The sequence below is a fragment of the Stegodyphus dumicola genome, chromosome 9, assembly GCF_044657685.1.
Source record: "Stegodyphus dumicola isolate Sdum_Otavi_A_Nest chromosome 9, ASM4465768v1".
In the NCBI taxonomy this organism is placed as follows: Eukaryota; Metazoa; Arthropoda; class Arachnida; order Araneae; family Eresidae; genus Stegodyphus; species Stegodyphus dumicola.
In genome coordinates, this window is record NC_140776.1 from 63,132,955 (window position 1) to 63,150,615 (window position 17,661).

General features: G+C 33.7%; 1 protein-coding gene across 3 annotated transcripts in view; it reads left to right on the forward strand.

The window, feature by feature from the left end:
- LOC118195157 (protein turtle-like) overlaps positions 1–17,661 on the forward strand; it is a 1,209,650-nt gene that overhangs the window by 841,652 nt on the left and 350,337 nt on the right. For all 3 annotated transcript variants that reach the window (XR_015043000.1, XR_015043001.1, XM_085823517.1), the window contains exon 8: positions 10,755–11,042. Coding sequence is in view for 1 of the 3 variants with exons in the window: in XM_085823517.1 (XP_085679643.1) it covers positions 10,755–11,042 (288 nt within the window). In the remaining 2 variants the exon portion in view is untranslated. The remainder of the gene's footprint in view (positions 1–10,754; positions 11,043–17,661) is intronic.

Here is a 17,661-nt window from a genome sequence, read left to right on the forward strand (position 1 = left end):
ATTATTATTATTTTAAATTATTAGAAAAAGAGAAAAATTAAAAGTAGAAACATTTGAAAGGTATGGAGCTTCAGTTGCCTTGATTTGTTGTTAAGCCAAATAATGTATAGCCTGTTTATATAATTTATAGAATAATAATTTATAAAATCGTCATACACATACGTACATACAGACATACAGGTGGACAGACATTATTGAAGAAATACTAAACACGTGTTGTTGGGTTGCTAACTCGTGCTTATTGACTGAAAATGCGCTATCGAATTTTTGTCAGAAAACCTATTATATCCCTTACTATATAGGTTGGAGAGATGTAAAAAAAACAGAGTACTTCGAAATTTTAAATTACGTAATTTGTTAAAATATTACGACATATATGTCCTAATCGTTTGTAAACACAAATATATTACGTGTCGTTTCATACTCACCGTATGACGTCGAATAGATATTTCTTCATCGAGAGAACTACGTTTAGTAATAACTCTGGTTCCACATTGTCGATAGCTACTTGTAAGGCATTCATGAAAGAAAACTGCCCTCCATTCCCGTAAACTCTCCAATATATAATGCCCCACACATTCTCGATAGGGGTAAAATCGGGCCTCATTGGTGGCCACTCAATAACAATAACATTTTCCATGGCGAAGTAATTTTTTGCAACATTAGAGGTAGAATAGGAGAACTGTCATATTTGGACACACAATTCGGTCCTCCAGTGTTTACTGCGAATGGCATAAGATGATCTCTTAGTGTTTCTATGTATAGATGAATCTTGTTGACCATCTAGAAAAGCGAAACCCACTTGCCCGTTCAAACCGAAAGCTGCTCACGACATATCCGGATTCGCCTATACATTGCCTTTTTGGATACTTGAAGCCAATAAATCCTTGTAATTTGGCAAATCGACTTTTTCTGTGTCGGAGCAATTCTTTATATTCGTCTATCACTGCGACTATCCGTCACTCGAGGTCTTTCTGAACGTGGTTTTGGCTGATGTGGCGTCTTACGAGACATTACACTATAAATCATGCTTACAGATCGATTCAGACGTTTCAGAATTTCTTTAACATACCTACCGTGAAATTTAAAGTTCAGAATCATTTTAAGTTCAGCATCAGAAAGTTGAGGAACTTTAGGGATATTTAAACCCAATTCAAATGAATATTTGTCTTTTTTAAATCGGAGGTTTGAATGGGGGCATTATCATATAAAATGCTCAAATTCCCCATCATGTTTGCCGCTAGCCAATTAGCATAAAATTGAATTTATCTATAAAAGTTTCGGACACACATTGTTTTTTCTATTTTATAATTTTCCTAAAAGTCACATTGATATTTTTGTTAAATATTTACTCGAATTCAAGGCACATGATTTTAAAATAAAGATATTTAAATCGGGTAATTTTATACATTTCTACTTCTCTTAAACATGTAATTTACTTGACTATAAAGTATAAACTTTGGGGACGGAATCTATGCAAGAATGTTTAACGTATTTACGAGTACAGAAGCTGTTCGCCCATTTTTAGGCAATTTTCAATATCTTTACATAAATATTTTACAAAATGCTTTTTTCTGTTTTAAATGTCCTATTTGATAACACGTATTATTCACTATATTTCTGTACCGTAAGTTCTAACACAATAAAGCCTTTTGCAGTATCGGAAGACGTATTTTATCTCATTAGTCTTGATTCTCCAAAGTTCAAGGAGGGTTGTCGGTTGATGTTTGGATAATCCACTTTTAAAACGTCCAGAAGTGAAAAAATGTATAAATGATATATCAGGAGATTTAGTAGAGATATGAATGAAGGTTTTGTCCTTCATACCCGTTTCATTTTTTTCACTTTTTTCAGGAAATGAACAGTAGATTTTGACATGTGGCTGCTTGCTTCGTCATTGGATATCAGCTATGTTCTTGATAATACATACGATGTTAGTCTTAGCATTCTTCTCCGGTGTCTTTATTTTTAATTTGCTCTTATGTGGAAAACCAACAGCAATCATAAATGCCTTTGAAGAACGTTCTGTAAATCCCTCGAAACATGTTTTAAGTTTTTTTTCACCTGTTTGATGGTAATAAATGGATCCATTTTTTCTTGCAGTCATTTAAATATACCGAATATTCAACTCCTGTGGAAACATTTATACATTTTTATCCGGAAAAATATTTCTCGTTAAGAATTCTGAAGCGCGTTCTGCGTTTGGCGATATGTCGTGGAAAAAGGCGATGCACATTCTGTTTTTTCGCCATTTTAAGATTCAAATCAGCATTAATGACTTAGTTAGCTTTTAACTTGGCGGATTTTCTTTTAACATTACAGATCTTACCTTTGCAACATTCGAAACATTTCGTTCTTTTTACTTCCTTGTACGAAGTAAAACGGAAGTATTGTAATCGCGAAAAGTTTCAGACAGCATATTTCAAAGAAAATATCCATTTTGACCGCTATCGAATGCAATTTAACGATGTTTTTGCGTGATATCTGTACGTAAGGACAGAATAAAAGACTCGGTTCCTCCAAAAAAATTATAAAACTGCTTTAAAATTAATTCTGAAGAGAATTTTTTGTGTCGTCTGTACGAACGTATCTCGCATAACTCAAAAACGAGTAGTCTCAGAACGTTGAAATTTTGTATATAGGACTGCTATAACATGTAGATGTGCACCTCGTATTTTAGTTGCATTCGGCCGAACTAAACGTATATATATATATATATATCCACTCTATTACCCAGCTCAGTGATCTCAGTTTCTTTACTCTTATATGTTTGTAAATTGTACATTTTTTGCTTTAAAAAATGATTGAATTATGTTGTTTTTATCTTCCGTTTAAGGTTTTTATGCCTTTAGTAAATCTGTATGCAATATTTTTAGAATTATCAACAATTTTAAAGTTGTTTAAGTGCCGCTAAGCCTTTTTTTTTTTTTTTTTTGACGGCGGCCATTGATTGTTTACATTTGAAACAGCAGACTAGTGGATTCATTGCCAATCTAGAGAAACTTAGCTTCGCAACAACAAAGATAACGCCTCCATTTATTATTGCCAATTAAATCATGCTTAATCCTTTCTGGAATGTTTTCAAGGAAATAAGTGTTTAAGGTTTATTTCGTAATTATTAATATACATATTTTGAGTTTTTTATTTATTTTTGCCTTGTCGCGAAGTGAGAACTGAATTAATTGAAAGAGAAATACTGAATCGTCTGTGAAAAACTGTTTCTTTTTAGTTTCGTTTGCTTAATTTCTTTTATACATCATTCTAGCTTTATTATAGTATTTGAATAGAACATGTGGCAACGATTAGATAATTCTATTCTTTAAATGATATAAATTTTGTGCATTATGAGTTATAATATGAACGAAATATAATACTGTTAAGTGAACCTAGCGCCAGAGTGTCGCTATGGTAAAAAAATACTAGGGTGAATTTTAAAGAATGCATTTATTCTATTGTGGTTTATGCGCTGTCGGCGAAGTAAATTCAATTAAATCCAATAAGTTTAAATGAAATGCAAGAAAAATGCGTATAATTTAATATTCCGTACAAGGAAGTCATGTGGTGTACACATCAGATTTTTTTGGAAATATATTTGAAACAATTTTCACACTTGAAGCTAAACTTTGACGTTTCTTCCTTTCTTGTTGACAATATTACCTATCGTAGCTTTAGATATCGAATGTGCATCGCTTCTGCAGCGTTTGTTAATAGCTAGATAGGAACATGTTTTCTCGAAAAAGCACAGACATAGTCTTCCATCCCAACTGCTTCTTTAAAAGCCTCATTTTGAATGTAAACTAAACTTTCCAGACGATAATTTATACTTTCAAAAATATAGTCGTTGTTAAAAACATTTTCCAAGCAGATGATTTTTATATCGATTGAAAAACTACTGAAAATTGTTAACTAATATATTTTAAATAATCATATTGCTATTTTTTATGCTTGAAATTGACTAGAATGTTTCTTTATAACAAAAATATATAAGCATAATATGTTTCGCTTTTTAGCTTTATATATTTATATTATACTTAATATTAATATTACATTCTTTTGGGTTTTATGATATTATACAAAATTATGAGATCGACGAAGGCAATAAAAATTCATTTTCAAAACTATGGTTTAACGTAATACGCCAACAAAAATACCGATGACATGCAGAATAAAATATAACGTTGCCTTCGTGGTATAACAGTTAGCACACTCGGCGCGTATTCGAGAGGTTCTGATTCGAGTGCCGGCGAGGGCGTTGTTAATTTATCGTCTCGTGCTTTAAAATAACGCAATGTTTCTATAGTGGCGCTCGAACTAAAAGATGGTGGATGATGATTCTTCATCAGCAGGATATAGCGATTGGAATCGCTAATCCCCAGTCACCTTTCAAAAGGTATATAAGGTAAATGGCGAAAGATTAACTCGTTTGATGAAGAGAAACCTGAGCATAAGGTATATAAGGTATTTTCTCCCTCCTTCCTGCAGGCCTTCGTGGTGTAACGGTTAGTACACTCAGCGTATGATCGAAAGTTTCAGGTTGGATTCTCGCCGAGGGCATTTTTCATTTTTAATGTCTCTTTAAAATAACCTAATGTTTCTAAAACATGTATTACTTTCTGAATAGCATCATTTTCCTAAAATGGCAGTTAGCCTTATAAGCACAATAATAAGTTTAAAAAAAAAAAAAAAAAAAAAAAACCTTCATTATATTTTGCAAGGATCCCAGTTGTTCAACATGTTGTTTCGCGTATTCAGTTAGAGATGCATACTGGCAGGTATCCGTATAAGTTCTTTGGATGAAACTTCGCATGATACATCAGTGGTACAAAGCTGCCATTCAGTGTTTTCTTCAGTTGTTTTCAATTTTCTTTTAAAAGATTCATCATATAATGCGTTCACTAGGAAATCATTAAGGGAATCGTCATTAGAGTCCAAAATGGGTGTTCCGAAGTCTTCCAGATTTGTGTCAATCATAGTGGATTTTTCAATTTACACTATGCTTTCTCATTACTGAAATCCAGTACTGAATCCTCGTTCTTTAATTCAGTATTGCCAATTCCAGCATTTGAGTTATGCTTAACTTGCTTATCATTGATATCATTATCTTCGAAATACTATGCCACAGTAGAAAGTTCATGACTGATATATTCTTTCTTATTAAGTGAACTCCAAAATGCTTATTTCTACTCTTTGGAGCAATTTGACTAGTTATATTAGTACAACGCAATCTGTTCGCAGATCGATTAAATTATCTTGTATGCTCAGATTTTTACTGGTCACGCTATGAATGCCTGTCTCGAACTGGGCAAACGGGCTCATGCATTCGATACCAGATTCTTTTTCAGTCAAAGTTTCATATTCTGGAAGTTGACATTCAAGTTTTTCGCTGTTTTTCGTTAAAGAACTCTTCTCTTATATGCATATAATATATCAAAATGTTTTTCACTTGCATCATGCTCAGGTTCTTCATTTTCTCCCAAGTGAGAAACGAAGAGTATTTATGCCATGTTCCTATGGCATAAATACTATTCGTTTCGTGACGCGATATTACGAAAAGTAATAGAACGTGAAAGAAATTCTAAAAATAAACCTCTTCTGGTTTTATTATAGTTACTGATAGTTTTTATCTTTTAAGAAAATATTCATAAAATTGTTTTGACATATATTATTTAAAAGAACTTGCACAGTAAAAATTAAGTAACAGTAACAGTAAGTCAAAAACTATGAAAGCTGTTTATTAAGTTGCGCATTATATTAGGAGAGCTAACTAGCAAGAAGAAAACGAAAGTAAATAAAACAAGATGCAGTCACACAAAAGATTATTTGAGTGAAAAAAGTGGAAATGGAACGTTCTTAGAATTATGATGCTCATTAATATTTGTCCTTAAGGCATTTTAGTTTTCTGTATGCAGATATTTATTGTAATTCCTATATTCATAAAAAAGTCAGTGCTCTAAAAAAGAAACCTAATAATGCCTTATTTTATTTTAGTTTGTTTCTATTAGCATCTTGTTATCTGACTTAAAATTCGCTATTAAAAGAAATGAAAGCGGAGTTGTTCCTGGGGCATTATAAACGGAGTCAAATGAATAAGAATTTTTGTCTTTATTTTTCAAAATAAGATTCAATGCTAGTAATTGGTGAAAAAAAGCGCTTTTTTAATCAGGAATATACATACATGCAGTATAGGGCACTGAAGCATTGCTACAAATATTTGATTGCAAGCAAATAAAAACGATTTTCCCCCTTCTTTTAAATTAGCGTTAAAATGCATTCCTGCATTTAATTTGAAAAACAAATTCTTTAATTAATATAATGCGAACAAATTACGTATTCATGAAACAAGCTGTAATTCAAATACCTGATGTCTAGCTGGAGAAATATGCAGCAAAATGCTCCAAGAACGTGGAGTTATTGAAAGTAAGGTAGCTATTAATTACAAAACAGACAATCGATTAAAAAATTTAAAACTAAACAAAAACATGCCAGCCTAGAATGGCATAGATTTTGGAAAAATTCTATTGATTTCGAATGCAGTCAGACAAGGTTCTCTCTTTCTCGAAAACGTTTGAAAACTAGAAGCGGCAATAATGAAACTGAAAGAAAAATAAAAAAAGCGGAGCAATCAGAAAATGAACTTAAATGTCATTTGGGAAAAACAACAGTAATAGCGCATGACATAGACAAGATATTAGAATACTGAAATGTAAGATATTAGAATCCTGAATGTTTGTCTAGTGTTTTTGTAGGTTTGAATTGCGAATTGGGATTTATATTGATGCATGCGTACGGGTTCGTAATAGTCTGAATGCCACGGTCCGCTGATTGGTTGATAAAATTTATTTTTATCAAAAGCATTGCATTTTATGGTTCTAGAACATTCCCCCAAAATAGTTGTACAACTCTTCACAGAGTAGTACGTACATTTTTTTTTTTTTTTTTTTTTTTTTTTTTTTACATCCGTAGAATTCTTTACAGTAAAATAGTCGTGCGACTCTTCACAGTTTCACAGAGTAAAATCAGTAGTTATACTTTAAACTACTAAGAACGTTAAACACAAAGCAATGCAAAGCGAAGCTAATCCGGAGGTGTCTCAGTACTCTGCCCTCACACTGAACTCTCAATTGTCTACTGAGTGCAGATGCTCTATCCAGTCTTATATAGTTTCTAGCCGAACACCGATATGATTCTAGCAGTTTCTGCTTGTCGAAATTACTGGAAAGAGGTACGAGGTCCGAACTACGGTTACAGCTACAAACAGCTTACATTATCAGGTTCAATGTTCCGTCTTACCTTCTTCGGGAACATCCAAGGACCTGACTCGGAACAGAGAGCTTACTAAAGCTATGTTCAAAACTGTGGGAAGTAAACAGGATACACAAGAAGGGTATACAAAACCCTTTATTTTTCTCTATTTACAATAACTTCCGTACTTCGGAATACACAGCCCGCTACTTGGGGTCTAACGTAAAAATATAAAAATAGAACTAAACTCTAAGTTAACTTTAAAATAATAAACGTGGAAGATTGGCCTTATATTAACAGGAAGCCGTATGTAGTACAGAGAACTGTGAACACTACAATACGTTTAAAGTTATCAAGAGGATTAAACCTCTGGCCTGGAAGGCAACCAGCAACTGAGTAAAACTTCTAAGGTAAGCGGCCTGCTTCGACTAACTGCTTCCTCTCTCTCGCTTGGCAAAAAGCCACAACTTAAATACTTGGCGTTCGCCAGACAAACTTTGCATAAATACTTTAACGCTTATAATTCTGGCCGGAAGTAGAAAATAAGAAGTGATAGTAAAGATTTAAAATAAAATAAACGTTAGTAAAACTTAAGATCCTTACAACATGATCATCAATTATATATTTTTAGTTATAGTTAAACATGGACCGGACGAAAATGTCGCAGTGTGTTCGAAATGTTCAGCGACTTTTGAGGATTCCTCCTCAAATTTGGAGAAAAAAATTAGTCTCACCAACTCTTACCAGCTGGGCGATATCTGGGCAATTTAGCAAACACCTGACATACACGTGACATAACACAGAATGTTAAAGGGCAGATAGAGAGAAGCACGAGACTCATTTGAGTCAATCCAAGCGCTGTCGAGTTGTAGTTTAACACCTCTGATTGCTTGCGCCACTATAGAGGAATGTTGAGCTTTTACGCAACAAAATACATTAAAAACTAGCTATATCCTCGTTAGTTTAAATCCAAGGATTATTTGTTAGCTGGATAACCATGTATACACTGTTTGGAATTATTTGGCCTCAAGACGCTTCGTACGCCCTATCACCGTCTGTAATATTCACTCAGACCTGTCACGACAATGGTGACCTTATTGCGGGCATCGGCGAGCCGAAACCATGTACGTACTACTGAGTACAACTTTTGAGCTTGATGTAAAATGTACCAACAAGATCTGCTCATGATACCTCATGATACTGACAAGCAATCCGCAGCTTGGTAAGCGGGCCCGTTAGCCGCTTCCCTTGGCGCTGCTCCACGGCGCCGAGATGGATTCTCGGAGGAGTGATAACCACTTACAGCAAGAAAACAAGTACGAAGGGATCTGACAATTCCATATAATTTTAAAGAGCTTCGTATCTTTCATGTCTCTGATCTTGAACCATATTAGGTATTCTAACATTTTTTTATATAGACAAACGCGGACATATCTTATCTAAACTCATGAAATAATCTTAAGATCGTAAACGAAACATCATAGCTAAAATATAAATCATGTCAAAGGAAAAATCACGTGATTCTGTGTAAACTGAGGCTCTATTAGACAATTGGCTAAAACCGTTGAATACTGCTATTTCCACTGGAATTGGAACTCAATGGTAAATGGGCTACCTACATGTTTAATTTCGTGGGTTTTCCAGTGTATAACCTAAATAAGAGCCAGTTTCTCTCAGGACGTCCTTCACGAATTCATCCTTCTTCTTAGGCACGTAGGCATCATGTGCTTTGGCATATTCAATAATCTAACCTTCTCTATTCTGAATCTGAAATATCTTTAGGTTTATTTTTAAACGAGTATCTATATTATAACCCTTTAAGTTTAAATTGTTTCCTCTGGAATCTAAATATGAGTATCAGAATCCAGTTTTTGTTTATATTTTTATAAGTTGTGCCTTTTTTTTTAATTATTAAACACAAATTCTTCTTCCAGCTGTTAAATTATAACCTGAAATTTAGAAATTGTATCTCATATTTTCTTCCCATTTATAAAATGCATTAAAAAACCTTCTGCAACAATGTATTGCAAAAGGAAAGAACTGGCACATTCTATAGAAATAATTGAACCTGAAACCTACACTGACATTAATTTCATATGAAGAATTTACTTTCACGTCAGTTTTTTCCCCAGTATGTTTGTTTATGTATACGTTATATACCTCCAAAATTCGAAAAGTTTTATTAATTCGCACGAGGTCAAATCTTTTCCCTCAATTTCTTCTAACCCCACGTTTGGCATCCGAATTAAAAATGATGGAAAATATCAACTTAAACAGGTTACTCAATTTGTATTAATCGATTGCCGTATTCTCCTAATAGTATGTGAGAGATAAGAGAAATTCATATTATTAAAGCGCATTCTTATATAGCACATCAAGCGCGTTATTTATCTTTTTACTCCTATCTACTATGCAATATGCATCGCCTTCAAGTCAGTGATGCAATGACATTTAGACGTGGTACCGTACAAAGTCTGCCCGAAAGTAATGCGCCCCATTTTCTTCTGCTGCCACTTCTCGGAGCCGTCGCACAGCGTTGCTCCTTACGCGGAAGAGTGAGTGGAGTCTTGTAAACACAGCTCGACCAACTCCAATTGGCTCCGAGCTCCTGGAGAGTCACAGTATCTGTTTCAGTGAACCCTTGTGCGAGTGCTCGGTCGAAATCAAGATAAAAAAACTCTCGAACAACGATACGCAAAGTTTTGTTTCAAACCTGAGAAAGCGTTGTCGGAAACTTTTGCGTTGCTTCACTCCTAATTTGTACCCACCCGACTTCTTTTTATTTCGGAAACCCTCAAAGAACAGCATTTAGGGACCCTGGAGAACATCGACGATGCTACGACGAGGTTGATAAAGAATATCCCTGTGACGGACTTCCAGGACGCATATAAAGCTTGGAAAACGCGTTGGAACAAATGTGTGAAAGCAGGAAAGTATTTCAAAGAATTTTGAGTAATTGTACGAATAAGTTCAATAAATTTCTTTAAAAAAATGGGCGCATTACTTTCGGGACAGACCTTGTATTAACTTCTACCTCTGCTGTAAATATTACAAAGCATTAATATTAGTTCATCAGTAGAGTAATACTATTACTTTAGTACTGAAATCCTGAAATCCGCTGTAATGCAAGTATTTTACATTTCTTAACCTAACTGCTGCACATTTATAACAAAAATGTTTTAACTGCGTATTTGACTTCACCGCTGCTGCATTCTCCTACAAGATTTCTGAGGGAATAAGCTTTGATCACAGGATTATTTAGAATAATTGCCTAGGCGTATACAGATTGAAAATCTCCATTCCCAAGTGGAATTGATTTCCTGTTCGATGAAGTAACGTTATTTGTCTTTGATGCACTACAAAAACGCAATTTACTTAGAAACAAAGGAATACATTATTTAGTGTTTATGTCAACAATTACGCTAAATATTAAATAAAAATTTTATATGTTATGGCTTCAATGCTTTCGAACATAAGTATTTTAATGTATATTCTTGTGTGTCTCCAAACAGTTGCTCCCGTCTGCAAATACGGACAAGGTGGAATTTTTGGAATAGCAAAACAAGAAACTCTAAATATCACATGCGAAGTTGAAGCAGATCCAACAGATGTTCGGTTTAACTGGGCTCTTAATAACACCGTAGAAATGATCGAAGTTAAAAAATTCCTCACCGAAGGGACAACAAGCACAGTTTTCTACACACCACAGAATATGCTAGGATACGGTGCCTTGCTTTGCTGGGGCACCAACAGCATAGGAAGGCAGAAAGATCCGTGCATCTATCGTGTTGTGCCAGTGGGTAAGTTTCAGCTATCCATTGTTTATTCTCAATGTGTAAGATTTGGATCCAGGCATAGTCAGATTTAATCCTATGTGTTATTTACTAACCCTATTATTTAGCTCAGTGATATATTTGTGCACCTTCATGTATAAAATATAGAGAAAATACTGTATAGTTTATGATGATTCCCAAATAAAATGAAGGCTAACAGCAGAAGCAAAAGAAACGAAAAGCATTCTTCAGAAATCAGGTAAGTACCGATCTTCACTTTTTGATATATTTGTGTGAATGTATGTTTTGAATAGAAAAATGGTTGTATGTGGGAAAATATCCATGTAGACGTGAAGAAAATTATGTATTACTTATTTGATTTAGTAGATCATTTCAGTTTAGCTGTAGTAGTTCAGTGTTACTTTTGATGCAGATTGTAATATGCAAGTCGCGTTACAGAATTAAATGTAAAAATTCGCTTAATGGTACATCCTGGGAGTAAACGAAAAATTTTGATATGCACGGTATCAAAAGGGTGGGACAACAATCTACTATAAAATTAGCACGAATACTTGGCAGTAAATGAGCATGAAAACATGCATCATTAAATAGTTAAACTAAACTACTTAGAATTAAAGCAATTCCAAAAACTTCGCATATGTAAAAGTATGAAAGCAATATCAATAACTTTAACAAATTACACATATGGCGAAAACGAGTATGAATACTAATAATATACACAAATTTTACAGCTTAAAATTATATATTTACTTTAAATTCGCAGGGAAAATATCTGTGTCACCATATAAATAGCTTTTAAGATTCGTTTATTTGATACGATAAATTTTGCGTCAGAATAAAAGATCCTTTTCGTAAATAAACAGTCTAAGAAGAATCATACAGGTTTCAGTTTTGCATAATGCATTCAAGTGAAATTAACAGCTTTCTAATTTTCGTAAATGACTGGGTTACTTTGCAGAATCAGGATTAGAATCAGAAACAGGACCAGGAGAGTTGTAGAATCAGGAGAGTTATGCAACGATTACAATTGATGAAGTGGTCTAACATAAATGATTTTTTTCATATACGATACATTTCTTAAACTCTTTATTTGGAACTTAAATCTGAGACCATTAGCTAAACAGAGAGCCCCTACTCCATAGCAATGCAATTTTCGACAACTGAAGCTTCTCAGTCTTTCCATGTATAAGTAGAACTTGTGCATTTCTCATCGCTGTTTCTACTTGCCTCATAATGCTTTATATTTTTTAATTATGCATGATTTCACGAAAACCAACATCTACACTGTTAAATAGAGCCACAGTCCACTTAGAGTAACGTTAAATGTCTAAGCTAATTTTTCAAGAAACAAAAAGCTATAATTATCAAAATTAGAACTTCACCAATCCCATTCATATCAGAGACAGGCTCAGTATACGCTCTGGCTGTCATTCAAGGGTACAGGTTCACAGTTCACACCGACGAATGAAACATTGGTTCATTTTTTCGTAGACCCTGGTGTTGTATTTATCACCTTTGCTGCAACAACGATTCTCTTGATGAGATTTTGTATGAAGTACACAGGTATCTTGAATAATAAGAAGGTCAGTTGCTTAAGATACGATCATCATGTCACCAAGTCATTGGTTCACTAAAAACATCTAAAATATTATCCCAACCTCTGGAGTATGTTTCATTCAGAAAGTGTGGAACCACGCTGGCGTAGTATGCTGGAATTCAATGATGCATAAACTAAAGGTGGTGAATTGAGCATCAAACCGGACAGCATTTATTCCAGAAAAGCACGTCATGACACGCCAGTCAGATAATCGAGGATTTACTAAGGGTCTGACAGACAATTACGAAGGAAACCTTTCCAGATAGATGCTCATGGCAAAGCTTTGCTTCCCTTTACGTAGGGATATAATGACGTAGGGATTGCTATCAGCCCAGATGGATTCGTTGCGAATGTTGCAAATGCCTTTCCGTTAAAACGAGTAAGGTGGAACACTGCGGATCATTAGTTGGCATTTAGGGCATGTGTCTTGCAAACGATAACCGATAGGGTAGTCAACTGTACTTAAAGACTGCACATCTTGCTGGCGAAGGAGCAACATGCTTGCTTCATATGCATTATTGTTTCAGCATATTGTGACAAACTCTAATGTCAATTGCTCTAATGTCAGTCTTGTAGTTGTGACAGGTGCTCTGAAATGCTCTCCACACACGCTTTTCCATTTCTGGCTTCGCATGCTTCCCTCACATGCCATATGTCTTCTTGAGATAGAAAAGGAGCCGGTTTCATGTACTGTTCTATCAACATTAGCAAAAGTAGAATGGCATGGAATGTAACATTTAGGTAATCCCTCACAGTGCAGTCTCTGTAATCCACGTCCGTTCCCATTTGTTTGACTATACATTAGACGTCTATATGTCAATTCCTCTCACATGAAATCTGCAGTAGCCTTTGCGAAGTCGTGCCGTATCATAGTATTACGCTAATCTGAAGATTTGAAAATGTCATTCTTTTTAAAACAACGTTCGACTCTGTTATCTTTCTATTGAATTTGATGATCCAGTCAACTTTAAATGTCCATGTTGCATATGGCAAATTCTAGACAGTGATGTTCTAGTTACAATTTTCGACACTCAAGGACGAAGGCAATCGTAAGTTCCATTGTAAATATTTTTCTTTGTGATGGATACTACCACAAAATACGCATTTTATCTGTAGAACTCTAGATGGAAGTGGAGCAGTTGCTCAAAGGAGGTGGGAATAAATGAGTTTCTCCGTTTTAACTGCAGCACCGTAGATAAAACCCTTGTCGGCGAGGTTTACATTCCTAGCGATGTATTCCGCAGGCAATCCGGTAGAGGAACGAACATTTATGTCAGCTGAACGCTTTATCGTGTGTCAGCAGTATCCTGTAGCACTTCGAAAGCACCATTTTGTCGCTCACATTATATTATAACATTTGCTTTTTTCGACAGTCTCTATCTGCCTTTACAACATTTTTGCCAGATGATTTCTGAGCACCTTATATAAGAGCCACAGGTTGGTCGTCTTAGCATAAAACGTTTAATTTTTCTCGCCGTTACGTAACATTATGTTACGTCAAAAGGAGATTTATAATTCAGGCAAAATGGTAAGTTTTCACATTCCAGAGGGCTAAGATCTTTAATTTGTCAACTATGTAACACATAAAATTGCCAATTTTTAGAAGTGTTAGCAATCGGCGTTTCATAAGATCCTTCATTTATTCAGTTAAAACAGCATCGTTGCTAGCATTCTGAATCATTTATATCCATTTATTGTAATTTTAATATGTACGATATATTCTTCTTGTCCTCCCAGGACAGATCTGGGAGACAGGCTAAGAGCGTTTAGTTATACCAAATGGATTGCGTCTATTATCGATGGCAAGAAAAGAAAATGCATCTGATGCATGATTTATAATATATCTAACTTGAAATGTTTATAAATAAGTCTGAAATTATTCTACTCAAAACTTATAGAAATTTATACTATATAATGCATAAAAATGATTGGCGTTTCGCTTAAAAATGATTGTTTTGTACATGGTATATCATTATCTTTCGCATTATTCTAAAATATATGATGCATTATATGCTTCCGTTTCACGATGATCACCCCACTGCACTTACAAGTTGTATACAAACGCTTTTTGCTGTGCATTCGCAAGTTTGCAATTCATTTTCAATGAATATTTAGATTTAACGCTTCTCAGAATATTGTCGTTCTTAACCCTAAATGAAGGATTGCTGTACCATGCATAATTCGATCCATAACATACTAAGTTCTATAATTCAGTATAAATGTTTTAATGAATTTTAGAAAGTAGCACTTGTCATTATTATAGTGGCGCTTAATTTTTTTTTAATAATTTATATTTGATTATGAAATTTGGGCTCAATGGGTGTCACACAAGCTCACTGTGCTGTAGAAACAACAGATGATATTCTGCAGGAACAGCTGAATCAGATAATATATTTTTTCATTAGATGAAATTGAACATGCATGACTGACGGTTCTCCAGCAACGAGAAACTGTGGCCAGTCTGCCCATAAATGCGTCCGCAGTACTGCTAAAGAATAGTTTGCCGAAGCCATCCGAAAACTTCATAGAAAATGGATACGTTCCATTCATTTTGATCGGGATTTCCTGTAATGTTCAAATATACATAAAAATTAAAGTATATTTTTTGAATTTACTCATCTTAGCCATATTCATTATTGGGCATCACAAATACCTACAGAAGCAGACTCCCATCGCCTCAAAATTTCATAATTATTTTTGGACATATTTAGAAAAAACGATACTGCTTGGATATAGTACGCTTTTAAACCATAGTTATGCATAAAATTATTAAATACGGGTGCTATTGTTAAAGATAGAGAAACTCCTGTCTATAGTTCGCAGTCCAACTACAAGTGAATTGTTTAAAAATAGCTTAAAAAAAGCTAGAATAAATTCATTTCCTTTTCGTACGTGTTTACACTTTTAAGCACTTTGATTGTCTAGAATATTCGTCGTTTACTCAGTGTCTAGACATTCAATTAAAAAGGATAATTACTGCAATTATCTATCTCACAAAGTTTTGATGGAGTGAGCGGAAGTTAAAAGAAAAACTTTTATATCAAATTAGTTTCTCCTATTTCTAACTCTGTTTTCTTTAGGTTTTCGGATTTAGCAGAATCCTTCGTCGTATTGCTCTGAAGTTATTCAAAAATATTTTTGTGATTTATTGTAATTAACAGTTTAATTTGACATAAAAGAGTTTCGTCGTGTTTAGGATGGAAAAGCGTATTTACAGAGCTTAATGTTTTAATATTGCATTGTAGATGATATTTGGAATTCACCATAATTAAGTTAGGTTTAGTGTACAATATTCTTAGTTTATTTAATTTTTTCCACAGTCCTGTACCGAATGAATACTGTGGGGATCATTAAAAATGAAGGTAAACTTTGCAATCAAAAACAATGGATCATTCAATTACTAGTTATGTCAATTCAATAATTAATTATGTAATATATGAAATGGAAATTAATGAAATTTATCATTAAAATTTTGATTTCGGTAAGGGAAATAAAAACCTAGAACATAAAAATATCTATTTAACTTCTATCACTTGAGCGTTTTGTATAAAACATCCTATATCCTATGTTGAAAATAGGCACGTTTAAGATATATTTATCTGTAAAGCACCCGGACATTAAAAAAAGGATAAATTTATCTTATCGTTTCTGAATAATCATGACAAACCTTTTTTAGCTTTATTTTTCTTGACTGTGTGAAATCGATGCGAGAAATGATTTTTCTTAAATTTATCTAATCAAACAAGTTAAAAAAAACTATATATAAAACGTAGTTATAGAAAGAACGATTTTAAAATAAGTCTTTATCCTTATGACAAACAGTTTACTTTCAATTCTTTTCTGTTTGCTGCTTGTGACAAACAGTTTATTTCAAACTTTTCTGTAATACCTTTAAATAGCATATGCGACATTTTTCGGAACCAATAATTAGTACTTGATTTTTTTTTTATTTTAAGTTTTGATGTTATCCTAGGAGAATGATTCAGAACCTTCCGAATAAGATGCAATTGTCTTCGAGAAGAACTCTCAGTCCACTACTGTTTCACGAAATTTTTCCCCTCGAAGTTTATTTTTGCTAACTTATATTTATGTTGAAATTTTATTGTTTGACTTTAACTTGTATCTATTCTATCTATGCTTTTTATATTCCAAACTTTTGTAATTAATTTCATTTATATCTGTCATAGGTATGATGAAGTGCTTTTTAAATGCATTATATAATAGTCATTTTTGTATTATTGAGTTTAACAGATGTTTCATGTATTTACTTTGATTTTGTTTCAACGTAAATCGAGTCAGGACAAAATATTATACTCCTGCAAGCTACTTTAATATTGATGTTTTTGTTGTAATATAACCTGATTTGTTCATACATTTTTACTTAGTTTTATAACTAAAAGCGTTCCTCTAACTTAGTTTGCTGTTTTACTTTTATTCAAAGAAAACAATCTGATGTGGACACCACAATGTTTCCTTGCACGGCTTATTAAATTATTCACATTTTGAAAACACTTCATTAATCTTGTTTCCTAGATGTATTCTAATTACTTAACCGGTCCTTCAAGGCAAGCCTATCACTTTTCAAATTTCTGCCAACAAATATTTTATCCCAGTATTATTTTTAAAGAAATTAAATAGTGAACAATTTGCATGTTTGTATGCTCGTTTCATTGTGAAAAAAAGGCGGTACCTAGAGTCATCAACTTTTGAATAGCGTAGGCCTGCAACCGAATATGTGCACCTGGAAGACCGAATTAAAATTTCAAACTTGTTTCAAAATAATTTTCGTATTTGGTGAAATTTTAATGAATTTTGATTAAAAAACTGACCTATTTGAAAGCAAGCAGTGGCAGCACTTTTCAAACCAAAACATTTTTTATCTCCACAGCCCGAAACTGTTGCCATTCGAAAAATGTAAGATATTTCAATTTTAATTAAATATTTAAATTTTAATTAAAAAATCCGCTCTATGAAAGTAATGTGTTGCCGCGGCCGGAAATAAAAGACTTCCACGAAACAGAGTGTTGC